This window comes from Podarcis raffonei, chromosome 5, assembly GCF_027172205.1.
Source record: "Podarcis raffonei isolate rPodRaf1 chromosome 5, rPodRaf1.pri, whole genome shotgun sequence".
Classification (NCBI taxonomy): domain Eukaryota; kingdom Metazoa; phylum Chordata; class Lepidosauria; order Squamata; family Lacertidae; genus Podarcis; species Podarcis raffonei.
Window position 1 is genome coordinate 28,657,207 of NC_070606.1, and position 20,257 is coordinate 28,677,463.

The following is a 20,257-nucleotide window of genomic DNA, read 5'->3' on the forward strand; positions in this document are numbered from 1 at the left end:
TCTCCCAACATGAGCTTGTTCTTCCTGTGTGTTTCCTATATTTTTACCTTACTCAGAGAAGCAAGGGGTGAGGCCAGAGTCAAGCGAGAAGAACGCCACTCCCATAGCATAAGAATGAGGTCACAATGAAGAGTTAAATATGGAGCTGGCAGCCTTGACTACAGATTTCCTTTCCTTTCATGCTCCCCCCCTCAAGAGTTATTCTTCTAACCCCTTTTATTTTTATTACTATAAATAGATGCAGTCCACTATTTCCTGCGCAATAGAGTTGGACTTAAAAGAGTAGTTGCTTGGCATAAGAATTAATCAGTATATGAAACATTAGTACTTATCACTTTAATATATTTTTAAAAACACACACACACACACACACACATAAGATTTTGAGTTGCAATTTTCCCATGGCGCAGGAGAAGAATGTTGGCTAATGAAGGATAAGAGTTGTGTAGTTAATGCCTTTTATGAAATACTAATGATGAAGACATGTTTGACATGCTGTAAAATACATTTTTCTAATGTGAAGTTTCTGCCTTTTGTTGGAGATGAGACAAAATCCCCAGAGGATTTTAGAATTTGTAAATATAAAATTATCTGCCTCCATGGTTCTCCCCCCCTTTTTTTTAAAGGCTGGCAGAAAGCCAGATTACTTACATTACTGTAATAGATTTGATGACCTCTGACTTCTGCTGTGGAGAAGTACATTGAATTTTTCATTACATCAGAGGATGCTGAAAGCAAAAAACTCAGAATACTAGGCACTAGTATTTAATTCAACATTTAGCCAAGCAAAATCTTTCTCCTCCCCCCACCCCCGCTGAAAGGGGGGGGGGAGTACCCACAATTAAATGTAATGTATCTCTGTGTCAGGATTAATAAAACACTGATTTGTTCATCCAGCTCGTATTGATTTTTAAGTTGCCTTTATTTATTTTTTTAAAAAGGATAATCTTGCTTTTCATAGTCATTGAATTTAATCAGAAGCTCAGTTGATGGCAAAGACTTCCCTACTGTTTCTGCTCTGGGCTGGAAAATGTTATTCTTGTATTATTCCAGTGGAAAAAATAGCCCCGTGCTGTTCAGAAATCTGCTGCCTGCAGAAGGATTGTTCTTTAATACGCTACTGCTTACACATTCTCGTTATGTTAATTATCCTATAAATAATGCATTTTATTAATCTGAATGTAGGCATTGCGTTCATAATAAAGGCATGTTCCACCCCCACCCTGCAAACCCAAACTCTGGGTTACGTGGAAGTAAATGCCCTCCTCTTGCTGTGTACTCCCTTCTTCTGCATTTCCTCTGTAGTCTTACTCTTCGTCAAAATTTAGACTGTAATCTCCTTGAGGGCAGAAATCTGCCTTTTTCTTCTTCTTTTTGCTTATGAAACTCCGCAAAGCAGAATGCATATTGATGATATTCTTATGCGTAACAACAACAACAGCGATGGTTAAACCCACATCCCCATTCTTAGGCTTTCCGGCAAGATTGCTTCTTACGAATACAGGAACTCTTCTCCCAACATCTGACACTGAAAACTCTTTCAAAGTCTAATATTTTTTTTTGTACATGAGGGTTTATACGGATTGTGGTTCATTTTTTCTGTTAATGTTTGCAAAACACCTTCTTTTATCTTGCACCAAGATTAATTTAAATCTCCTAAGCGACAGCTATTTAGCACAAAATTGAGCTGCTCATTTCAAGCGTGTTGCATTCTGTGGGGGAAGTTTTAAAGCAGAGAATCATATTCTGCCTGATTTGGAGAATATTGACCTGCAGTTGACGAAATACAGTTGACTAAATACAATGTGTGTGTGTGTGTGTGTGTGTGTGTGTGTGTGAGAGAGAGAGAGAGAGAGAGAGAGAGAGAGAGAGAGAGAGATGTTCTAATAGTATGTTAGCTGAAGGTTTGAATGTTCCACCAGCTTTATTTCCCTTGTACTATAACAGCTTCTAATAATCAAATGATAAGATCACATCCTGCGGGTAATTGTGTTGTACCGTGACAGGGCAACTGAAGGCAAGGAAGGGTGGGGGGACCACAGAGTGAAAATTCTAGCAAATGGAAACCTCTCTGTCAACTTGCAATTGTTCATAGCGTTAGGCTTCATTTTAATCCTCCTAAGCTCTATGCCTACTTTGCTTAAAAAACCCGAAAACCAACAACCCCACCTTGTTACTGTAGAGAAATAGCATTGCATTAGAATTTTCTGTCCAGGGGTGGGGAGCTGATGCAAGTAGAACAAGCCGTCCTTGTGTTTTGATTCAATTTTTACCTTAGTCATGCCTCTCTCCAGATACAAGAAACATTTAATTCCAAATTTCCTGCTGTTGGCGCTAGGCATTTGACCAGCTATGTGAAATGTATTTTTGCCACAGTAGCCTCTGCCAACTGCTGAGCTCAGTGAAAAAAACAAAATCACAAAAATGGAAACAGCAGGCCCGTCCTCCTGTAACGTTGAACTCTCATCAGCCATGACTCCTAATTATCCTCTGACCTAATGAGTTCCAGGGATTTATATGGCAACAAAGAGGCAGGATGCTGTTGTCTTTTTGGTGGTCAAATTTAAAACTGACACAAAAGGGTTTCTCAGAAAGAGTGCTAACAGTGATTAATCTTATCAGGGTTGGCCTTTGTCCCGTTTCTGCTTTAACCGCCGGGATAATCACACAGAATATTTTATTTAAAAGGCCTAGTGGTGGCGGAGTATCATCCTCTAATTTTAAAGCTATGAGCAGCTTTTGAAACATTTACCGACGAAATATGTAGATTTCAAATGGGCTGCCTGTTCCCATGGCAACCAAACAAAGTCAAACAATCCTTTCTGCAGTGTTAACAACTATTGCCACCAAAAAAAAACCAACCAAGTATTTTGGTTAAATCTGATTCTTTAAATATTTAACACATGGCAGAAAAAGATATAAATATTGCTCTGGATGAAACCCAACCTCGCCTCCTCTTGCTTCAAGTCCCAGGCACGGGAAAAGATGTTCAAGGGTGCCTTGAATATTTTGTGCTTGTTACAAATGAAATTTAGCAGCCTCAAGTATGAACAAGATTGTATTTCTTTCTCCCCCCCCTTTTTTTTATTCTGCCTTGTTATGCTTCTTTTTTTATTACATAAACATTAACCGTAATGTTACAGTGGGAAGCAAGTATTTGGCAAAGTCCGTATTATTTTGCTAAGCCTGCATCGAGAGAGCTGTTTTCAGTTTTAGCAGCTGTAACATGTTTAAACTCAGTTTGTAATGGGATCTGAGGACCTGCATTCCCCTTGGGCATTGCTTTAGCTTCATTACTGGCCAGCTGCCAAATTCAGGGCTCAAAAGTATTATTCACGCCTCTCTGCACATACCCATGTCAGAGCATGCTCAGTTCATGAATTTTGTTTCTAATATGGCATAAATTAGGTTTACTTTTTAACATAATTTATGTTGTATTTTATTAAAATGTGAAATACTATCATCACAAGCAAGCTAATCCCGGCTCTCTTGAAGCCAAACTGTGTTTGAACATCTAAATTAAAACTGGATGGCTTGGAGCTGATTCTGGAATAACAAAAAAAATCTGTGCCTGAACAAAAAGAGTTTTCTATCTTGAACTCTTAGATTAAGCTATAATTAAAGAAGTCTGATATTTGAACAGATTAATGCTGTTTAAAAAGCAACGTCCATTTTCTTCAACAGATACCTATTGTTGGGGTTTTTTTAAAAAAAAATGTTTGCCATACTAAAGTTCATATTTTTAAAAGTCAGAGTCTTGCATTATTCCTGCTATGAGTCATTCATTAATCATGTTTAATGCATTATAAGAACTTTAATCACTGGAGCTGAATGGGTAAGCCAACCCATTCTTTTTAATAACACTGCTTATTTACCCTCATTTCAAGAGGGGGGGTGGGAATCAGATTGAAGCATCTCTGTCTCCTCCCCCAAGCAATTTTTCCATGGTTTGAAAGAAAAAACTCTGTAATTAAAATTCTCTAATTGTCTCTTAAAATCGTTTTTGTTCCTGCCCACTGTGCTAACTGCCACCTGGTAGACACTGCTTGCCCTTTTCCCCCTTTCCCTAGAGAAAGAGGAATCTTCTTGCTCACAAAATGGGCCCTTATGATATTCCCCTAAAAAAGAAGAGGAGGAAATCTATGCTAGTACAAGGTTTCTATACCAGTTGGACTACAGTTCCCATCAGCCACAGTCATGCCCAGGGGCCAGGCATGATAGGAGCTGTAGTCCAACAACATATGGAGGGAAAAACAGCTTGGAGAAGATTGTTCCATCTTCTGATGAAACCGTATCTTGCCCACAGGATACAGGATACAAGATGATACAGTCCAGAAAAGCTGATGTTTGGTGGTGGAGGGGCCACATCCCTCTTCCCCAGCTTCTTAGATTATATGTGCAACCCTCTTGGGCTGAGTTTTGTCTTCAGCCCTTCCCATTGCACTCTGCTCCTCTAGCTTCTGACTATGCAGGTAGCGCTGAGAATCCAAATAGTTATGGGAAAGCCCTCCGGGGATTGCAGAGGGGAGAAGGCAAAGGATATCTAGAGGCAGTGGTTGGAAGGGAGCTAGCATGTCTAGTCTGCACTGTTTTGGAGGCTGATTTAAGGACTTCAGACCCAAGACCTGAGCTGACCCATGTGAGGTTCCTTAAGACCTGTTCATGTCGCAGTCCACTCTGAGGTTCCAGTTTATGTACAGTTGGGATTATTTGCTATTTTCTGTACTTCCAGGGTATATATAGCACTGCTGTCGGGAAGTTCTGTAACTCAAGTCGGTTGCTGTTTAAACAGGCCAAAGAACTAAATACAAAGTATTTCCATTAAAATCAATTTAAAGTAGTGGGGGAGATATGCAGCTCATCTCCAGCGACTCCATTTGGCTTCATAATCTCATTTATCTCAATGGATTTTTTTAAAAATGTTCTGCTTGTTGTCACTTGTTGGACCTGATCCAGCTAAAGTTGCTTATGGCTAACACTGCAATCCTATAGGTGTGTACTCAGAAGTAACTTTAATAAGACCGACTTCCAGGAAAGTGTGAATTGGAGTGCAGACTAAATTGAACTTATGTGACCTAATTTAGTATCAGCTAACCTGTAAGTTTCAATAGGACTTGGCCACAAATAAATTGAAGTGAATCAGAGCCATCCCATTTTTTAGGTTTACACATATTGTATACCTAAACACGTAAAGTGTGAATATTACAGATGTTTAGGAAAGTGTGTATCATCTGAGAGGTTGGCAAACTCAGCTTTGTGGTTGCAAAATGTGTGAAAGACAGAGGAAATAATTTGATTCAGCAGCAGTTAGGAGAAAGGGCTTCCAAATCCAACTGCACATCTTTGACTTCTAGTTTTGAGTGGTTTTTTTCTTTCTTTCTTTCAGAAAACAGTTTTTCACAATGAACTTCTTACAGCCATTTCTTTTATTTTATTTTGGTCTTTTGGGTGAGAACTTCTAGAACTGATCAATTATTCGTTCTTTAGATTAATCCTGCCGTATGAGAGATTTATTAAAGGAGAAGAAGATAAGCCACTGCCTCCTGTGAAACCTCGAAAACAAGATAATGTCGCCCAGGAGGGGGAAAGTAAGATAAAATTGTCTGGAACAAAACGCATCAGAAATGAACACCAAAAGAGCAAGAAAGAAAAAGACAATGCACAGAAACCCCAGGATGCACCCGAGGTTAGTTTCCTTTCCCCGCTTTCTTCTTTTCATTAACTTTTTCATTCTGCAGGTGCTGCTTTGATCGCATAATGTCCAGAAATCATCTTTTGAACCAGGGCTCACGCAAACAAATCCTCTTTTGGGGCTGGGCCACATGTCACTTTTTACTGACATGGCGTCTTCAGGGCCTAAAAAGACACGAGAGTGTATACCTATGTGTTCCAGTGTGCACAGAATCCATTATGTGTCCCTTGTGGGCTCAGAAGTCCCCTTTCTGCAGAACCCGGGTTGGTATTCCCCAGGTCTCTCGTAATATGCAGCTAAGAATTCTGATGTTGTACGTACAGTGGTACCTCGGATCACATACGCTTCAGGTTACATACGCTTCAGGTTACAGACCCTGCTAACCCAGAAATAGTACCTCGGGTTAAGAACTTTGCTTCAGGATGAGAACAGAAATCGTGCTCCGGCAGCAGGAGGCCCCATTAGCTAAAGTGGTGCTTCAGGTTAAGAACAGTTTCAGGTTAAGAACGGACCTCTGGAACGAATTAAGTACTTAACCCGAGGTACCACTGTACATACTTTATTCATTTCAAACATCTTAACGTTAAGAATAATGTAGGGGGAAAGGTCCTTAGTTTACTCAGAAGGACTGAAGTATAACTGATGGTGATTTGACTTGTGTGATTATGGAGGGCATGTAAGTGATAACAGAGATGCCACCTCTGGAAAGGTCGTCAGTACATGTGGTACATGGGCAGTTGTGGGGTGTGTGCGCCATGTGGCTGGTAATGTCTTACGGCTTCCCATGCCTTCCACACAGAAGAACCAGGAAGTATCCAATGGAAATGACAAGAAGAGAACCAGGCTCAAAGACACTTGAGAGTAATGCGCTTTTTATTATTGTCCAGTGCACCTTGGCCCAAATAGGCCTTACTCAGGGATATTTCTACCATAACCAACCACATGGCAAAATACAAAGTGTTTAGAGTTTTCTTTAAGGAAGGTGATAATGAGGGAACTGGGTTATGTTTTAAGCAAGACTTGCTCATTGTTGTCCTATTTTTTGTAGAAAAGCCACTTTGGAAGGCCTGTTTGGGCCAAAACTCTTTAGCGTCTTTAAAATTGGTTCTCCTTTTCTGTTATTTCCATGGACTTGACCTCCAAAGCCTGGGTTAGAATATATTTTTTATACAACCACAGTCTTTGCAATAGCGTCTTTGGAGCATTTCCCTCACCCACCCCTGCTCCTTTAAAAAAAAATTAATTGTAAACTGAGACATATTTTGAAAAGGCACAATCTTTATTAAAATACACATAAAGAGGGCATGCAGTCTCTGTTTAAGCAACTGCTAGATTGCAACAGAAATTGCCAAAAGCAAGGAAATACAAGTTAAGTCTAGCATTCCATTCCTTGTTCATCCCTTTGTGCCTTGTTATTTATTGCAGGGAGTTTGGATCAGCGAGTTATGTTACATACCATATGTGCTGCAATAGAAGCTAAGCACAACGTAACAAGCCAGCGATGGAGTGTCAATCTAAACTTTGAACTTCCTTGCTTTTGTTGTTTAGTATCTCAAATTTCCTGCGACTTAAACTGCAGTTATTTTTTATGTGAGTCGCAGGTCAAGTTCTCAGATGGAGAGTAGAAAGTGCACAACACAAAATGCAATTATGTGGGCTTCCGACTGCAAGAACATAGCAGTGTAATTCTTTTCTCCCGTCAGTCAGTAATGTTGGATGTTCTTGATATCAAATTCTCACAAATGTATGAGGGACCTCAGAAGGCTTTTAAGCAAATCATTTTTCATAAGTTTGAAAAATATAATTCCTCTTTCCCTCACATATGAAAGCAGCATGTAAAAACTATCCCACTTTTGTTGTGCCTTTTAGGTTGGGTAACTGAATTGGATCATTGCTGCATTTATGTTTGCAGTTTATTTGTAAGCCGTTTAGAGCGACTCCTTTGTGGTGGGGAAAAGTGGGTATAAATCTTTTAAATAAGAAATATTTGTTTGTGGGGTGCAATATTATTTTGGGATTTGGGGCAGGGGGCTGGTAAGCCGACAAATTTGGAAGCAAGAGAGAGGGGAGTAGTGGCATTTGCAGGTCTTTTGTAGCTAATGTTGGTTGGGGTAATATGGAAAGTTATTAAAGAGAGTGGGCACAAAACCCACACAAATTAAGTGCAACCAATCTCATGGCAATCCCTGAGACTTAAGTTAGTCACAACCCACTTATTGCTTTCAGGGGGACTTAGGACTTGCCCACACTGGGGCAAATGTGGAATCACACCTCCCCCCCCCCACTTCAAATGCGGGTTTCCTCCCATCTTGGCCATTTTGGACTTTCCGGGGACTGAAAAGCCCTGCATTCTCTTATAAGATGATGCCCTGCTGCATACATACATACAAACAGGCATGCATGTATCATCTAAGGAGAAGAAGAGTATTCTATGTTTCTTCAGAAACATAACAAATTTATGAAAATTCTATTGATTAATTATTAGAGTGATAAAAACTGCCTTTCCTGATTAGCCAGGGACACATTTTTGGCCACTTCATCTAAGCCAGGGATGTCCAACCAGATCCCTGGCTGATCCTGGTAGATTGCTGGTTCCTTGTCGTGCACAAAAAGTTACAGGGGAAAAGCTTAAAAACTCTGCAATCCTCCTTCCAAAAAGCTCAACAACTCTGGGCAATCCACACACGCTCCTCCTCCCTCCAATGACAATGTGTAGATCACTGTCAGTTTTGATCACAGTCTCTTGGGAACTGAACATGCCTGATCTAAGCTATTGGCTGATCATTGCAGTCCTACCATATATGTGTGTGTTTGTGTGAATTTGTGGTGCATACATCCAACGTCCTGCAGCTCTGCCCTATCTAACCAGCTTCAGCATACCAGTTTACCAGGAAGCTGGACTACCTGCACGTAGTAATAGCTTTTGTGTCTTGTGGAAGCCTGATTCGCTAAGGCTGTTTTAAAACTTAGCAGGCGGCAATCCCAGGCCTGGCACCAGTAACCAACCAGGTTGTGGACTGGCCGAAGCGCCCACCAGCCACACCGCCACACAGCAGCTTCCCTGCAACACCCTCCTCAGATGGTTTTCAGAGGTGGCGAATGTAAGCTGAGCCCCCATCCACAGTGGCCACCAGTCATTTCAAGTAACCCAAAATGCCATGCCCCGGCCCATCAATCTATGAAATGGTAACTTACCCATCTTAACTGCCCTGGGTTTTGAAATCAGTTTTCAGTGCTGTGCGTGAAGTTTTTATTAGGCTGAAAACAGTCAAAAGAACCCAGTGTGCATGTTGAAATAATAAGCATACATCTCTCTTGATTATGATCTGCCTTCAGGCTTCGTGTTTCTGCAAATATGTGAATAGTTCCCATTTAAAATAATCCTGTAAAAGTACTCCAAGTGGTAAGATTTTTAACTTGACACATCCTGAGAAATATGCACTTTCAAATATTTTTCAAGAAATGTTTTTCAGCGTGAACAATGAGGGAGAAAGCTATCTTGTAATGACTCATAACTGTTTGTGTGAGCATGCTGTTAATTGGTTACAGTTCAGTTTAGCATTACATTTGACTCTGTTTTGTTATGATGGCTGTAACTGAGTACAAGATGAAATATTATTATTCCTCTCGTACATGCTGCTGTAGCACAACTGCAAGCTCCTATCAAAGTGTTGCCCAACCAGAGAGAGAGAGAGAGAGAGAGAGAGAGAGAGAGAGAGAGAGAGAGATCCAGTTATTAACTATCAGTTTTTCTCCGTCTGCTTTGCTCATCTGTCTGGTATTTTCCTGTAATTGTATAAGCTCTGGAGGCCAATGTTAGAATTTTCGCAAAAGGGCTAATGATGATATTTGGACTGCAAAAGGCATCTTTTACTTTGAGTTTCTTTGCGGAAAAAATTATGGAAACAGTCACAATGAGTAACGGACACTTTAACTAATAGGAAATAGAAAAACCCAAACACATAGGAAAATTTAAAAGCAGCTGCAAAGACGTAAATCTTGGAGAAGATTGTGATGCATTGGCTGCCTTGCATCCATCTCTCACATGACGCCCTCTAATGCAGCATTTAGATAATAACTTTCCGATGCCTCCTCTTTACAGCTGAGAAAGAGAGAAGCGGGTGGGGTGGGGGGTGTTAACAATAATAATAGAAGAGCTCAGACAACGTCGCTGCTTTATGACTGCCTTCTACTAAGAGGCATGCCGCAAGAGAATGACAGTAATTTTGAAAAGGGTTGTCAGTCAGCTGTATCACAGATGGAGCACTCTAATGACCTTCAAGGTCACAGTTCATTCGTCTACATAATGGAATGAATAGGGAGAATTGAGTGCACAAGCTTTATTAATGAAGGAGCATAAAGAGATGGAGCCTCATTGGCTATAACTCAGGAAAGCTATATCTGGAAGAGGGCAAAAATGCTCTTGCTGCATGTTGACAACTTTATTCTAATCTCTAAATAAAAGAAGCCCAAATGAGCCACAATGCCAATTGTTTCAGAACGCGTCAGCGAAGCTTTGCTCCCCGCCCACCCACAGACTTCATTTTATATATTTTCATGGGGGGGGGGATTCATTTTGGTAAGCGCTGGTTTTAGTAGTGCCAAGAGATCAGGTCTAAAATAAGAGAGATCCATTTGTTATCTCTGTTTTTATGATGTTGTTTTACAGTGTTCATGTTGGTTTATACTTTGTGCATGCACCATTTTTAAATCCTAAGTAGCTTAGAAATACTTTTTTAATAAATAATAAATAAAAGTCAAGTCAAGCATGCTTGGGAGTGCGTGTTTTAAATATGGAAAACAATCTTAGATCTTTCTAAATGCCATTGTCAACACAGCGGTGGTCCTCTTAACTAAAAAATGGCCTCAGCATAAACGCTGCCTAGTCAGCATATCAATGGAGCCTATTTTATGCTGCCTGGTAACGAAATAAAACAAAGAATCACCTATGACTTATTAAGACATTTGTAATTATACTTTAATGTTTACAATACTGCCAGGGTAGATGTCTGTGTTGAAATGTGATAGTGGCTATTAAAGCGTTTGGTGCTCAACATGATGGACAAGTTTGTTTCCGAGAGATGCCACTATGTCTTGGTTGAGAATTTCATGCCTTTCATGCTACAGTGCTTTCTTACACTTCTCCATTAAAATGTTTTATTAGGCATCATCGGAACAAGAGAAAGTTCAAGAATGTCCAGACCAGAAAAGCTCATCTGAGCTAACTGTCGCAGAGGAGATGAAGCTGCCTGTAGAAGAGTCCCAGGTTTCTCCACTAGATGTAACTGGGATGCCATCATTGGAAAATACAGACTTTGAAGAGGTCAGTTCAAACAGTGAGGAAGTCAAGGAGGAGATGCCATGCAAAGATTCTGTCTCCAGTGCTTTGGTGTCCCCAGAAGATGATGAGGTCTTGAATTCCACAGTCGGGAAAATCCCCAGTCTGTCAGAGGACCCAGATGAGGTAAAGCAGGAACAAAGAGTTCACTGTCTCACAGACGACCTAGAAAGTAGTGCCCAAGAAATTCCATTTAATAACTTTCCCACTATCCAACTCCCACTTCCAAGTCAAAGTGAGATGGAAGACGATAAACTCCCAGAGATGGCGGACTACATTGCCAACTGCACGGTTAAAGTGGATCAGTTAGGAAATGAGGACATACACAATGCACTGAAACAGAGTCCCAAAGTCCTTGTAGTACAAAATTTCGACATGTTCAAAGAGAAAGAAGTGCCGAGTTCCCTTAATGGTGAGCCTGGTTTCAGCTGCACACCACTGCTCTACTCCAAAGGCAACCCGGGCATCATGTCACCTCTGGCAAAGAAGAAGCTCTTGTCACAAGTCAGTGGAGCAACCCTCTCCTGCAGCTACCCTTACGGCTCACCACCACCTTTGATCAGCAAGAAGAAATTAAGCAGCAAAGAGGACCTGTTGTCAAGCATGCCACAGGCTTCCCATGCCTCTGGGATGGATGCTGCGGCACTCAGCAGGCCATCTGTGATCCAACACGTACAGAGTTTCAAACCCAAGAATTCGGACGAGAGGAAGTCTGCTAGTGAAACCTACAGGCACGAACTGCTACTCAAGAAAACAGATTCTGAATGTTGCGATTTCACCAAACAACACCTGAGTGCTCTGGCCGAATCCTATGCACTAAAGTCGGAAATCCAGGACATGAAAGATAGAATGAATGAAAAAAGGGCGCTGCACCACTCCCACATGCCTGCTTTCTTGGCAGACTTTTACTCATCTCCTCACCTGCACAGCCTTTACAGGCACACCGAACACCACCTTAATAATGAACAGACGTCAAAGTACCTCCACCGAGACATGTATAGAGATACGGAAGCCCTTTCCATGTTCCCTCAACACAAGCACCAAGACAAGCGAAGCTTAAGCTACCACCCGCCTCTCCATCAGCCGGAGAAAAAGAGCCCCATGGAAGCCTCTTCTGATGATCAGCCGACAGATCTGAGTCTTCCTAAAAGTACTCCCAAACAGACTGCAAAAGCTCTGGGGTCATCTTCCCTCTTGCATGCTTCGGTGGAGAGCAAAAGCATATCCCAGTTCCAAGCCTTGAGCGGCCAGCCTCTGAGCATAGACTGCAACCCCAAAGCTTGTCGTGTTTCTCCAATGACGGTGTCGGCCCCCAAGAAGCACGGCGAGCCTCTTCTCAGGACCAACAAACAGCAGACCCCAAGGAAGATGGAGGGCATGGGCCACCCCATCCTAAGCCACAAAACCAATGCTCAAACCATTGGGGCAGCTCGGCCTCTGAAGCGCAGCCTGGAGGATTTGGACAAAGCCATTTCGGAAAAGAAGATCCGAGCAGTCTCGCCCCTGCGCTTACCAAAGGAAGCCCCTGCAAAAGACAAGGGTCTCGAGCAAGAGGCCGAGGGCAGCAAATCAGCACACGTCCTCCCTCCCGGCGGCATGCTGGAGGGCCACAAGTTTCCCCTCTCCAGCCCCATCTTCACAGGCTTGTACCCAGGGACATTGTGCAGCAGCCTGAGCAACCGCATCCCAGCTGGGTATTCTCATCCTCTACAATACTTGAAAAATCAGGCAGTGCTTTCTCCGCTAATGCAGCCTTTGGCTCTCCACTCGTTCATGGTGCAAAGACAGTTCCTTACGTCCCCTGGAAACTCACAGCAGCTTTACAGGCACTTAGCTGCAGCCACACCTGTAGGAAGTTCATATGGCGACCTTTTGCACAACAACATTTATCCTTTGGCTGCTATCAATCCTCAGGCTGCTTTCCCGCCTTCTCAGTTGTCTTCTGTACATCCGAGCACAAAACTGTAAATCCTCCCTTGGAAAACAACAACAAACAACTACATTCCTTTTAGCCTGTGATGTCTTGCAAAATTTAAACAAAAAGCCGATTATTTGTGTTAACCAATAAGCAGTTTTGTCCCTCATTGCTAAAGGCTTCAGAGTTGATCGAGGGTCAAGCAAGACAGTCGATTCGCCTGGGCTTTGTTTTTTTACTTTGGGCTCCTGCATCTACTCCTCCATGGTCATTTCACATTGCAAAGAAGGTTCGCAAAAGTATCTGTATCATGCGGAAAACAAGAGTCAGAGAAGAGCAAGGGGAACATTAGGCTCCACCCCCCTTATCTTGGAGGAGAAAAAAGGTGTTTGTTTGTTTGTTTGTGTCCCCCCCCCTTAAAAAAGAGTGGGTTTTGGAGCATTTCAAGTAGAAAAAGAGGCAGGTCTGATGAGAGAGAAAGTGGAACAAGCAAATGATCTACGGATATTGCTTCTTTGGGTACCATTTTGTTTTCTGACTTTTCAGATTTCAAATCAATGCAATGTATAGCAGAAACTTCATAGCATTTCATCTTAACACTATCAAAACAGGAAAAGTAAACACTGTCCAATTAGACTTTACATATCTGCTTCAGAAACAAAACAAAAGAATCTCCAGCGTCAAGTTCATTTGTATAATTTATGCAAGTTATTTTCAACTTATCCTGTGCTCTGTTTAATTTAAAAGAACAGTCTCTTTTCATTTGCAACCTCTTTTTGGTAAAAGAAAAAAAGGCGCTGGTTATTGAGGGCTTCTTTTTTTAATGTGTTTATATTTTCCCCCTTCCTTTCCCCCTTTCTGCTTATGTTTTTAGAGCAGCTTTTTGGGTGGTAATGTCATTGTTTACAAAACAAAAGCATCCTTTTTCAATGAACCTTTCCAATGGAGAGAGAAGCATACTGTAGATCACACAATTGCAGCTGAGTCCAAACATCAGTTCCTTCTCAAGCGACTAGATCCTTCAAAGGTGCTGAGCGTTCCCCTCACCCATCAAAATGGTTCTCTAATTGTTCATACTTTGCTGTTTTACTGGCCACTGGGATCTGGTTTTCCTGTATCATGGTCTGTGAATTTGTTAAGAATTGTACTTAACCTTATCTAGGCTGTGAAACTGTCCTGCATACCAGAAAGGAAACATGCTTAGGAGACTGTGCTGGCAACAAGTTACTCAATAACATTGGTGTTCTAAAGAACCTTCATTGTGGGCTGTTAAACTATTTCAAGAATTTCAGCCGTTAGGAGAGAAAGAAGGTGAAGCATTTTAGTTAAAGATGGTCTGGATTCTGTGCTGCTGAAGTGAGATGGGTGAGAACGTATAAACGTTCTGAGAAAGATAATAGCAAGGAGCTGTTCCAAATCTGGAAGTCAGTCTTTTGAGGGTCACCTTTGGGCTATGAACTGGTCGAACTCTTGCTTGGTGGAGTCCTCCTCCAAAGTGCTGAACATCCCACCTTCTTCCAGCAAAGTATTCTGACCATGTGGCTTGGACTCAAAACAAAAATGGCAGCTTAATCTACAAACCACTTAAGCCCGGTTTTACTTGACTTTGACTCTCTGGTCCTATTGAACAAAAGTTCCATGCCAGTGGCATTTCTGAAGCCTGAGCCAGAGTACCCTGTTGACTCTCCTGAGAGTCTTCCTGCTGAAAGCTAAAAATTGCCTTGAGATATTTTGCTGGAATGAGCTAGGGTGCTCAGATCATTGCAGGGTCAGGACCGCAGCACAAAGGGCAGCAGCTGAAGTATAAAAGGGGATATATTTTGGTGTGAGGAAAGGCTCGAAGAGCTGGCAGGCATGGCTCCACCCACTGACTTGCTACTGTGCAAGCTTGGAGGCTTTAGAGGAGCACTCAAGGGCCCTTTTAGTGCATGCACACACCCCTTACACACCCATGGGAACAGCAAGAGTAAGAGTCCTACCCTTATAGATTGCAGCTGGCTGCTCACTCTCATTTGCTTTGGCCTTGGCTTGTGCATGAGCACCTGAGGTGCAAAAGGGAAGGTTTCATTCAGCCTGTATTGCTGTTCCTCTTGGGAGGGAAAGGTGTTCGAAGAGCCCTTTGTCAGCGGCTTTGAGTGAGCAGCTGAGGGCTTTCTAGGAGCCCTTTGCTGAAGCTTCCATTGCTGTTCACGCAGGGACATAACCTTGGTGTAGAAAGCAAGCACCCAATGTGTGTAATCAGAACACTTGAAAGCTGGTGCTAAGGTAGGAAGCCCCCAGGACCGTGTGCTCTGGCCCCATCTCATATTCCTCTCTGACACCGTGTACCAGCACAAGTGATGTTTCCCACCAGAGAGGGAGGAAATGTCAGGTGCTGCCGTGAAGCTGGCTTTGTTCAAATCAAAGAAACAATGCCAGCTTCCACTCGTTTTGGTTCCGGTGTCTCTCGTGGATTTGCTGAGTTTCCACCTCCCATTCAGGAAGCATCAAAGGCAGCCCAATATGTTGAGGCTGCCCCATACCTCTCTGCCATCATCGCTGGCCACACAGCATGGCCATGGCAGCCCACTGAGCACTTGGCTCAACAGCGATCAGCTTGAGTTGGTGGTGGGGCAGGTCCTCCCCATGAGGCTAAAATGCAGCCCCACACCCCAGTCACAAGGTATAATTTGAAGAGTGACAAGTCCGCAAGTGAAGCTGGTGGGTTTGGGTTTTTTCCATGGGGAAAATCAACCTACAACGATGTGGATTTATTTGGAGGAACCTTTCTGTGCTGGGTCTGGAAGTATGGACAGCCACCCAGAGAGGCTGAACTTTTTGAGGCATTTTACAATGTGAAAATCGGTTGTGAGCTGAACCCATCCCAGATTGCAATTCAAATACAGTAATAATCAAAACTACTGGAAACTAGTGGAAACTACTTAAGCAACATCGTGCATGCATGCCAAACATCCTATATTGAAATTTCCTGTGATATGAAGCCAACTGCAATATATAATGTAACCTATTTAATATACAATGGTGGAAAAAAACAACAAAATAATAGACATCTACTGTTAAAGATCGATGTTATCTTCAATTTAACGCTTTTATGTTCTTGTGGTAAAATTATATGAACTGATGATGCATAAGCAGGCTAGTAGACTTTAGAAGATAAATGTGCCAACGCCGACTTTTGCTTTTCTTTTTCCTGCTGTGCTCGGAGCATTCAAAAAAAAACAACAATCACATTCTAAGTTGATCAGATGCCATAGAGGGCATTATTAGTATACAAAAAAATTGCACTAAACCTGACTAATATAATAATCAAGGTGGGGAGGGGGAGGGGAAGTTGGCAGGGTTGTATAAGCCTGCAATGACTGTTAGAATTATGTGCCTGGTTTGGTAATCCAGGATGTAATGCATCTCTGATTTGTTTGGGATAATCTGCATGTAGGGTTGCCTGATCCCCCTTACAGTAAGGGATGTCCCTTGTTTTAAAAGGATTGTCCCTCGTTTTGGAACAGCACACCCTTAGCAAGTCATTTACTGCATGCAGAGGTAGCTCCACATTGCTTACAGTGGTACGCCCCTATCCTACCCCTTTCCCTCCAGTAGAGAGGGTCGCACTGTGCACAAATCCTCTGGCACATACTTAGCTCCCCACCCTCATGAAAGGAATGGGGCTGCCCTCCTGCACAGGAGCTATGCGTGCATATGAGGGTACTTGACTGTCCATTTATTCCAAATCCCACAACCCTAGGATGACTCATTTTTGAAAGTTTGATTTGATAACCATACTGTTAAATCTTAACCTCGTGTGCTTATTTTGTAAGTCTCCAATTTCAGTTTCATGCATTGTTTTGAAAGTTGTTCGGACAGATCACAGTGCAGGGTTAATTGATTCCCCCCCCCTTTTTGTGTGTGTTCCTCTTGCTTTTTTCAATAGGAAGATTGGCTTATTTTTAGAAAGCTCATGATGCATTGGCCAAGATGAGGGTAAATGAAGAGCAATGAGGACATAGCTCATACCATTGGTGGGGTGGGTTGCCTAAGAATGCTTTTTAAAAATCCATGATTTCTATTAAGTATTGCATTTTCCACTGGCAGAAGACTACTTTCTGTGACTTAAATGGGGCTTTGTTTGCTTTGTTTGAGTTCAAGGGGCCTTACTGAATGAAATTGCACAAGTTTTTTTTGTTATTGGTAGATTGGTAAAGAAAACAGTTTAATTGGCAACAGAGTGATAAATCTATTTACCATGAGTTGGTCCCAAGAAATGTTGCAATTCCAACTCACTCTGTTCAGGATTCATTAAAGATTCTGAAGGTTGATGAGATTAAAGACAAAGAAAACCTTTCCCTCCCCCCGATAGAAGCCATTGACATGGGGAGGGGTTTGTGTTGGGTGAGGCCGTTTGCAACCGGATTCTCACTTTAGTAATCAGAAGAGTTTCCCATTTCCATCTGAAGCCCAACATAAAGCTAAGAAGTGTTCCTGGCTTATTGAACTGCTCCATGAATCCTTAAGCACGCAGGCCGCAAGCCAATGAAACCTGTGACTTGAGCCCTGTTTAATATAGTACCTGGAGTAATGGGATTGTTACTGTTTCCATTCCACTCCAGGTAACTTCTGCATCAAGAAAAGCTGAGAGTAATTTTGGCCCCATTTTACACGTTAGCTGGAATGGTGTGATAGTGTAGTTGTTCCTCCGCCACTCAGGGAAATGTCTCTCGGGTGATGCCTAATTGTGTAAGCAGCCCTAACTGGGGGTGGCACTGGAGCAACCAGAGAGGCAGCAGCCGTGCAAGAGTTAAACAGAGCCAAAGTCACTTCTGTCTCACTGTTTTCTTGACTAGTCCCCATATGTTCAAGCTCTGTCCTATTCTGTTGTGTGGCTCACAGAAGCCAGTAGATGGCCACAGAAATAGGTTGTGTGGTGTGTGCCTTTAAAGGGAGAGGTTGGCTTCTACTCACTCGTTATTCCATGTGATCCAATTGTACAGCAATGAGCGTAGTCAAGCCTGGCCCCATTTCACAATTCGTAATGCTTATAGTGGGAAAATATTTCACTGATAATGAGGTCTGCAGTATTGAAACTATCATTATTGAGCACTTAACCGGTGTTAGCTGTAAATGTATTTGATATTTTACATGTATTCCTCCCCTCCCATAGTTTTAAATATGGTCTAACAAAGGCAGCATAATCTACTAGCTGTTTATACTTTGTTTTGAGCGTTCTTTTGTTGTAAATAGTGTATACATTCTTGTGATTCAAGTTATTGTAGCTTATATGCTCTGTAAGGTGATTATTTGTATATAGAAAAAAATGGCCCAGTAATATTATATAGTTTTCCCATTTTTTAAAAGAATAAAAGGGTTACTGAGTAACCTTTCAAATTAAATAAGTTTAAACACTACCAGAAAGAAAGAAAGAAAGAAAGAAAGAAAAGCTGAGCCAACTATAAACACTCAATTTTTGTATGTTTTCCAAATTGTATGTATTAATGCTTTTGATACTGTATTATGTGCCAATAGTTTCCCAATCACATAGCAAGCAAAGATATTTTGTACTTTTTGATCCACTGTAATATTTAATAAAAAATGTTACTATCTGTTTCCTTTTATGTTTAATACATTTGTAAACAGTTTTTTTATCACCCAAGGGATTTCTGTATTCAACCCTTTTAACCTCCCAGCAGCAGCAATCTGGGGACAGCTCGGTCCCCATGCCGAGAGTCAGATGAAAGAAAGGCAAGGTCGCAGTTTATCGGGAGAGAGAAGTTTGTTTACATATAGTCATCTTCATAGATGGAGGAATGGGGCTGGAGAGATCTGTGTGCATTGAAAACGAAAGATAAAACCTCTAGCCCAAAGATAGCTTCAATTTTATGACTAGAAAAGTGAAATTCTGCAACCTATAAACATTCTGCAACACAATTCACACATATTTGCATAATCCATAGATTCCATAGAATTACTTCGCATAACTTATTCTGGTGTTGACAGTTGTGGGGAGATACTGTACTTGGTATTCTTTGATGGAAGTCAACGGATAAGAAGCTGACCTCCATTGATAACTTCAGGTTGAAGAAGAGATTTTCCTGCTTTCAGAGGCATTAGAATGATCCTCCTTTAATAATGGAAAGGGGGATCTAATTTGTTTTAAAGCTTAGCTGGCTAAGTTTACAAAGAGCTACATGTAAGCTGTAATGCGGGTCGTACCCTTTACTGGGTACAAGGGGATCCTCAGAGCATTCCCAAAGGCAAATGGCAGGATTCCCTGTCTGCTCCGCAGCACCATGTGAGTGTGGATCTAGTCTTTTAAGAAACAAACGAGGCTTTGTTCTTATGCAATGCCTTCCATCAAAGGCTCTGAAATAACATGGTAAATATTACACAAGTATGTACAGGCAGTCAAACTGACGCTTGAGTAACCTGGATTTACCAAGGACCAGTAAGGCTAAGATAAAAGAGAACATTATCTCACATCATGAGTCAATCAGTGCGCTACACACACAAAATATTGACCAGCCTGACAGCACGCTGTCGGATAACAACCCCAAATCAAATCTTCATTGTCTCAATTGCAGGGCTTAACAAAAATAATTACTAAGCACATTATTGTTAAAAACAGCAAAAAAAACCCCCTGCCATTACAGTATCAATAACTTATTCTCAAGAAAAAAACGCAGTGGAATCTCACCTCGATTAGGCCACAACATGGGTTTCCAGGTATTTGCTACTCCAACAGCAAGCCATGCCCAAAACAATGTCAGAATATGCATCCTAAAAAACATCATTTCAAGGTGATCAGCAAAATTTAAGTAGTTACAGAATTACTGTTTTCCTAGGCCTTTCATGTTAATAAACTCAGTACAGTACTGCAGTAAGATTAAACCATCTAATGATTTTGGGCCATGCAGTCTGATCACATCAATGGGCCCCCAAATTATTTGTCATATTTTTTTTTATTCACTACATTTGATGCCCTACCTTTCTGCCAAGAAGCATATGGATCTACTTCCCTTTCCTCCTGCACCAATCTTTTCTCTTTTTTTATCATCTTCAAAACAATGCTATGCTGCAGATTAGGCTGAAAGACCTCACTGGTTGCTGGATTGTGGCTATTCTGGTGCATAAAAAGTGGAAACGTTTGGCCACAAGATGGCATCATGCACATTTTTTGCCCTGTGACCAACAAAAACACCAGCCAACCAGACAGCTTTTAGAGAAAGACTTTTACTACTTCATTTGTGAAACCCGTAATCCTTTTCAGAATGTTTGATTCCCCAGACACGTTTTTAAATGTAAAGAACACCTCAGTCTGGCG

At 41.7% G+C, this 20,257-nt stretch overlaps 2 protein-coding genes across 5 annotated transcripts in view; one reads left to right on the forward strand and one right to left on the reverse strand.

Annotated features, from left to right (window-relative positions):
* The window catches only part of ARID5B (AT-rich interaction domain 5B), a 179,790-nt gene extending 161,249 nt beyond the window's left edge, over positions 1–18,541 (forward strand). For all 3 annotated transcript variants that reach the window (XM_053388363.1, XM_053388362.1, XM_053388364.1), the window contains 2 exons: positions 5,488–5,686; positions 10,857–18,541. In XM_053388363.1, the coding sequence (XP_053244338.1) occupies positions 5,488–5,686; positions 10,857–12,998 (2,341 nt within the window). In that variant the 3' untranslated portion in view covers positions 12,999–18,541. The remainder of the gene's footprint in view (positions 1–5,487; positions 5,687–10,856) is intronic.
* Positions 17,297–20,257, reverse strand: part of RTKN2 (rhotekin 2) — a 44,381-nt gene continuing 41,420 nt past the window's right edge. The window contains exons 13-14 of one of the 2 annotated variants that reach the window (XR_008330505.1): positions 19,631–19,713; positions 17,297–18,759 (exon numbers count right to left, since the gene is read on the reverse strand). The gene's annotated coding sequence lies outside the window, so the exon portion shown is untranslated. Of the gene's footprint in view, positions 19,714–20,257 lie in introns of both variants that reach the window. The other variant, XR_008330504.1, reaches the window with a different exon arrangement.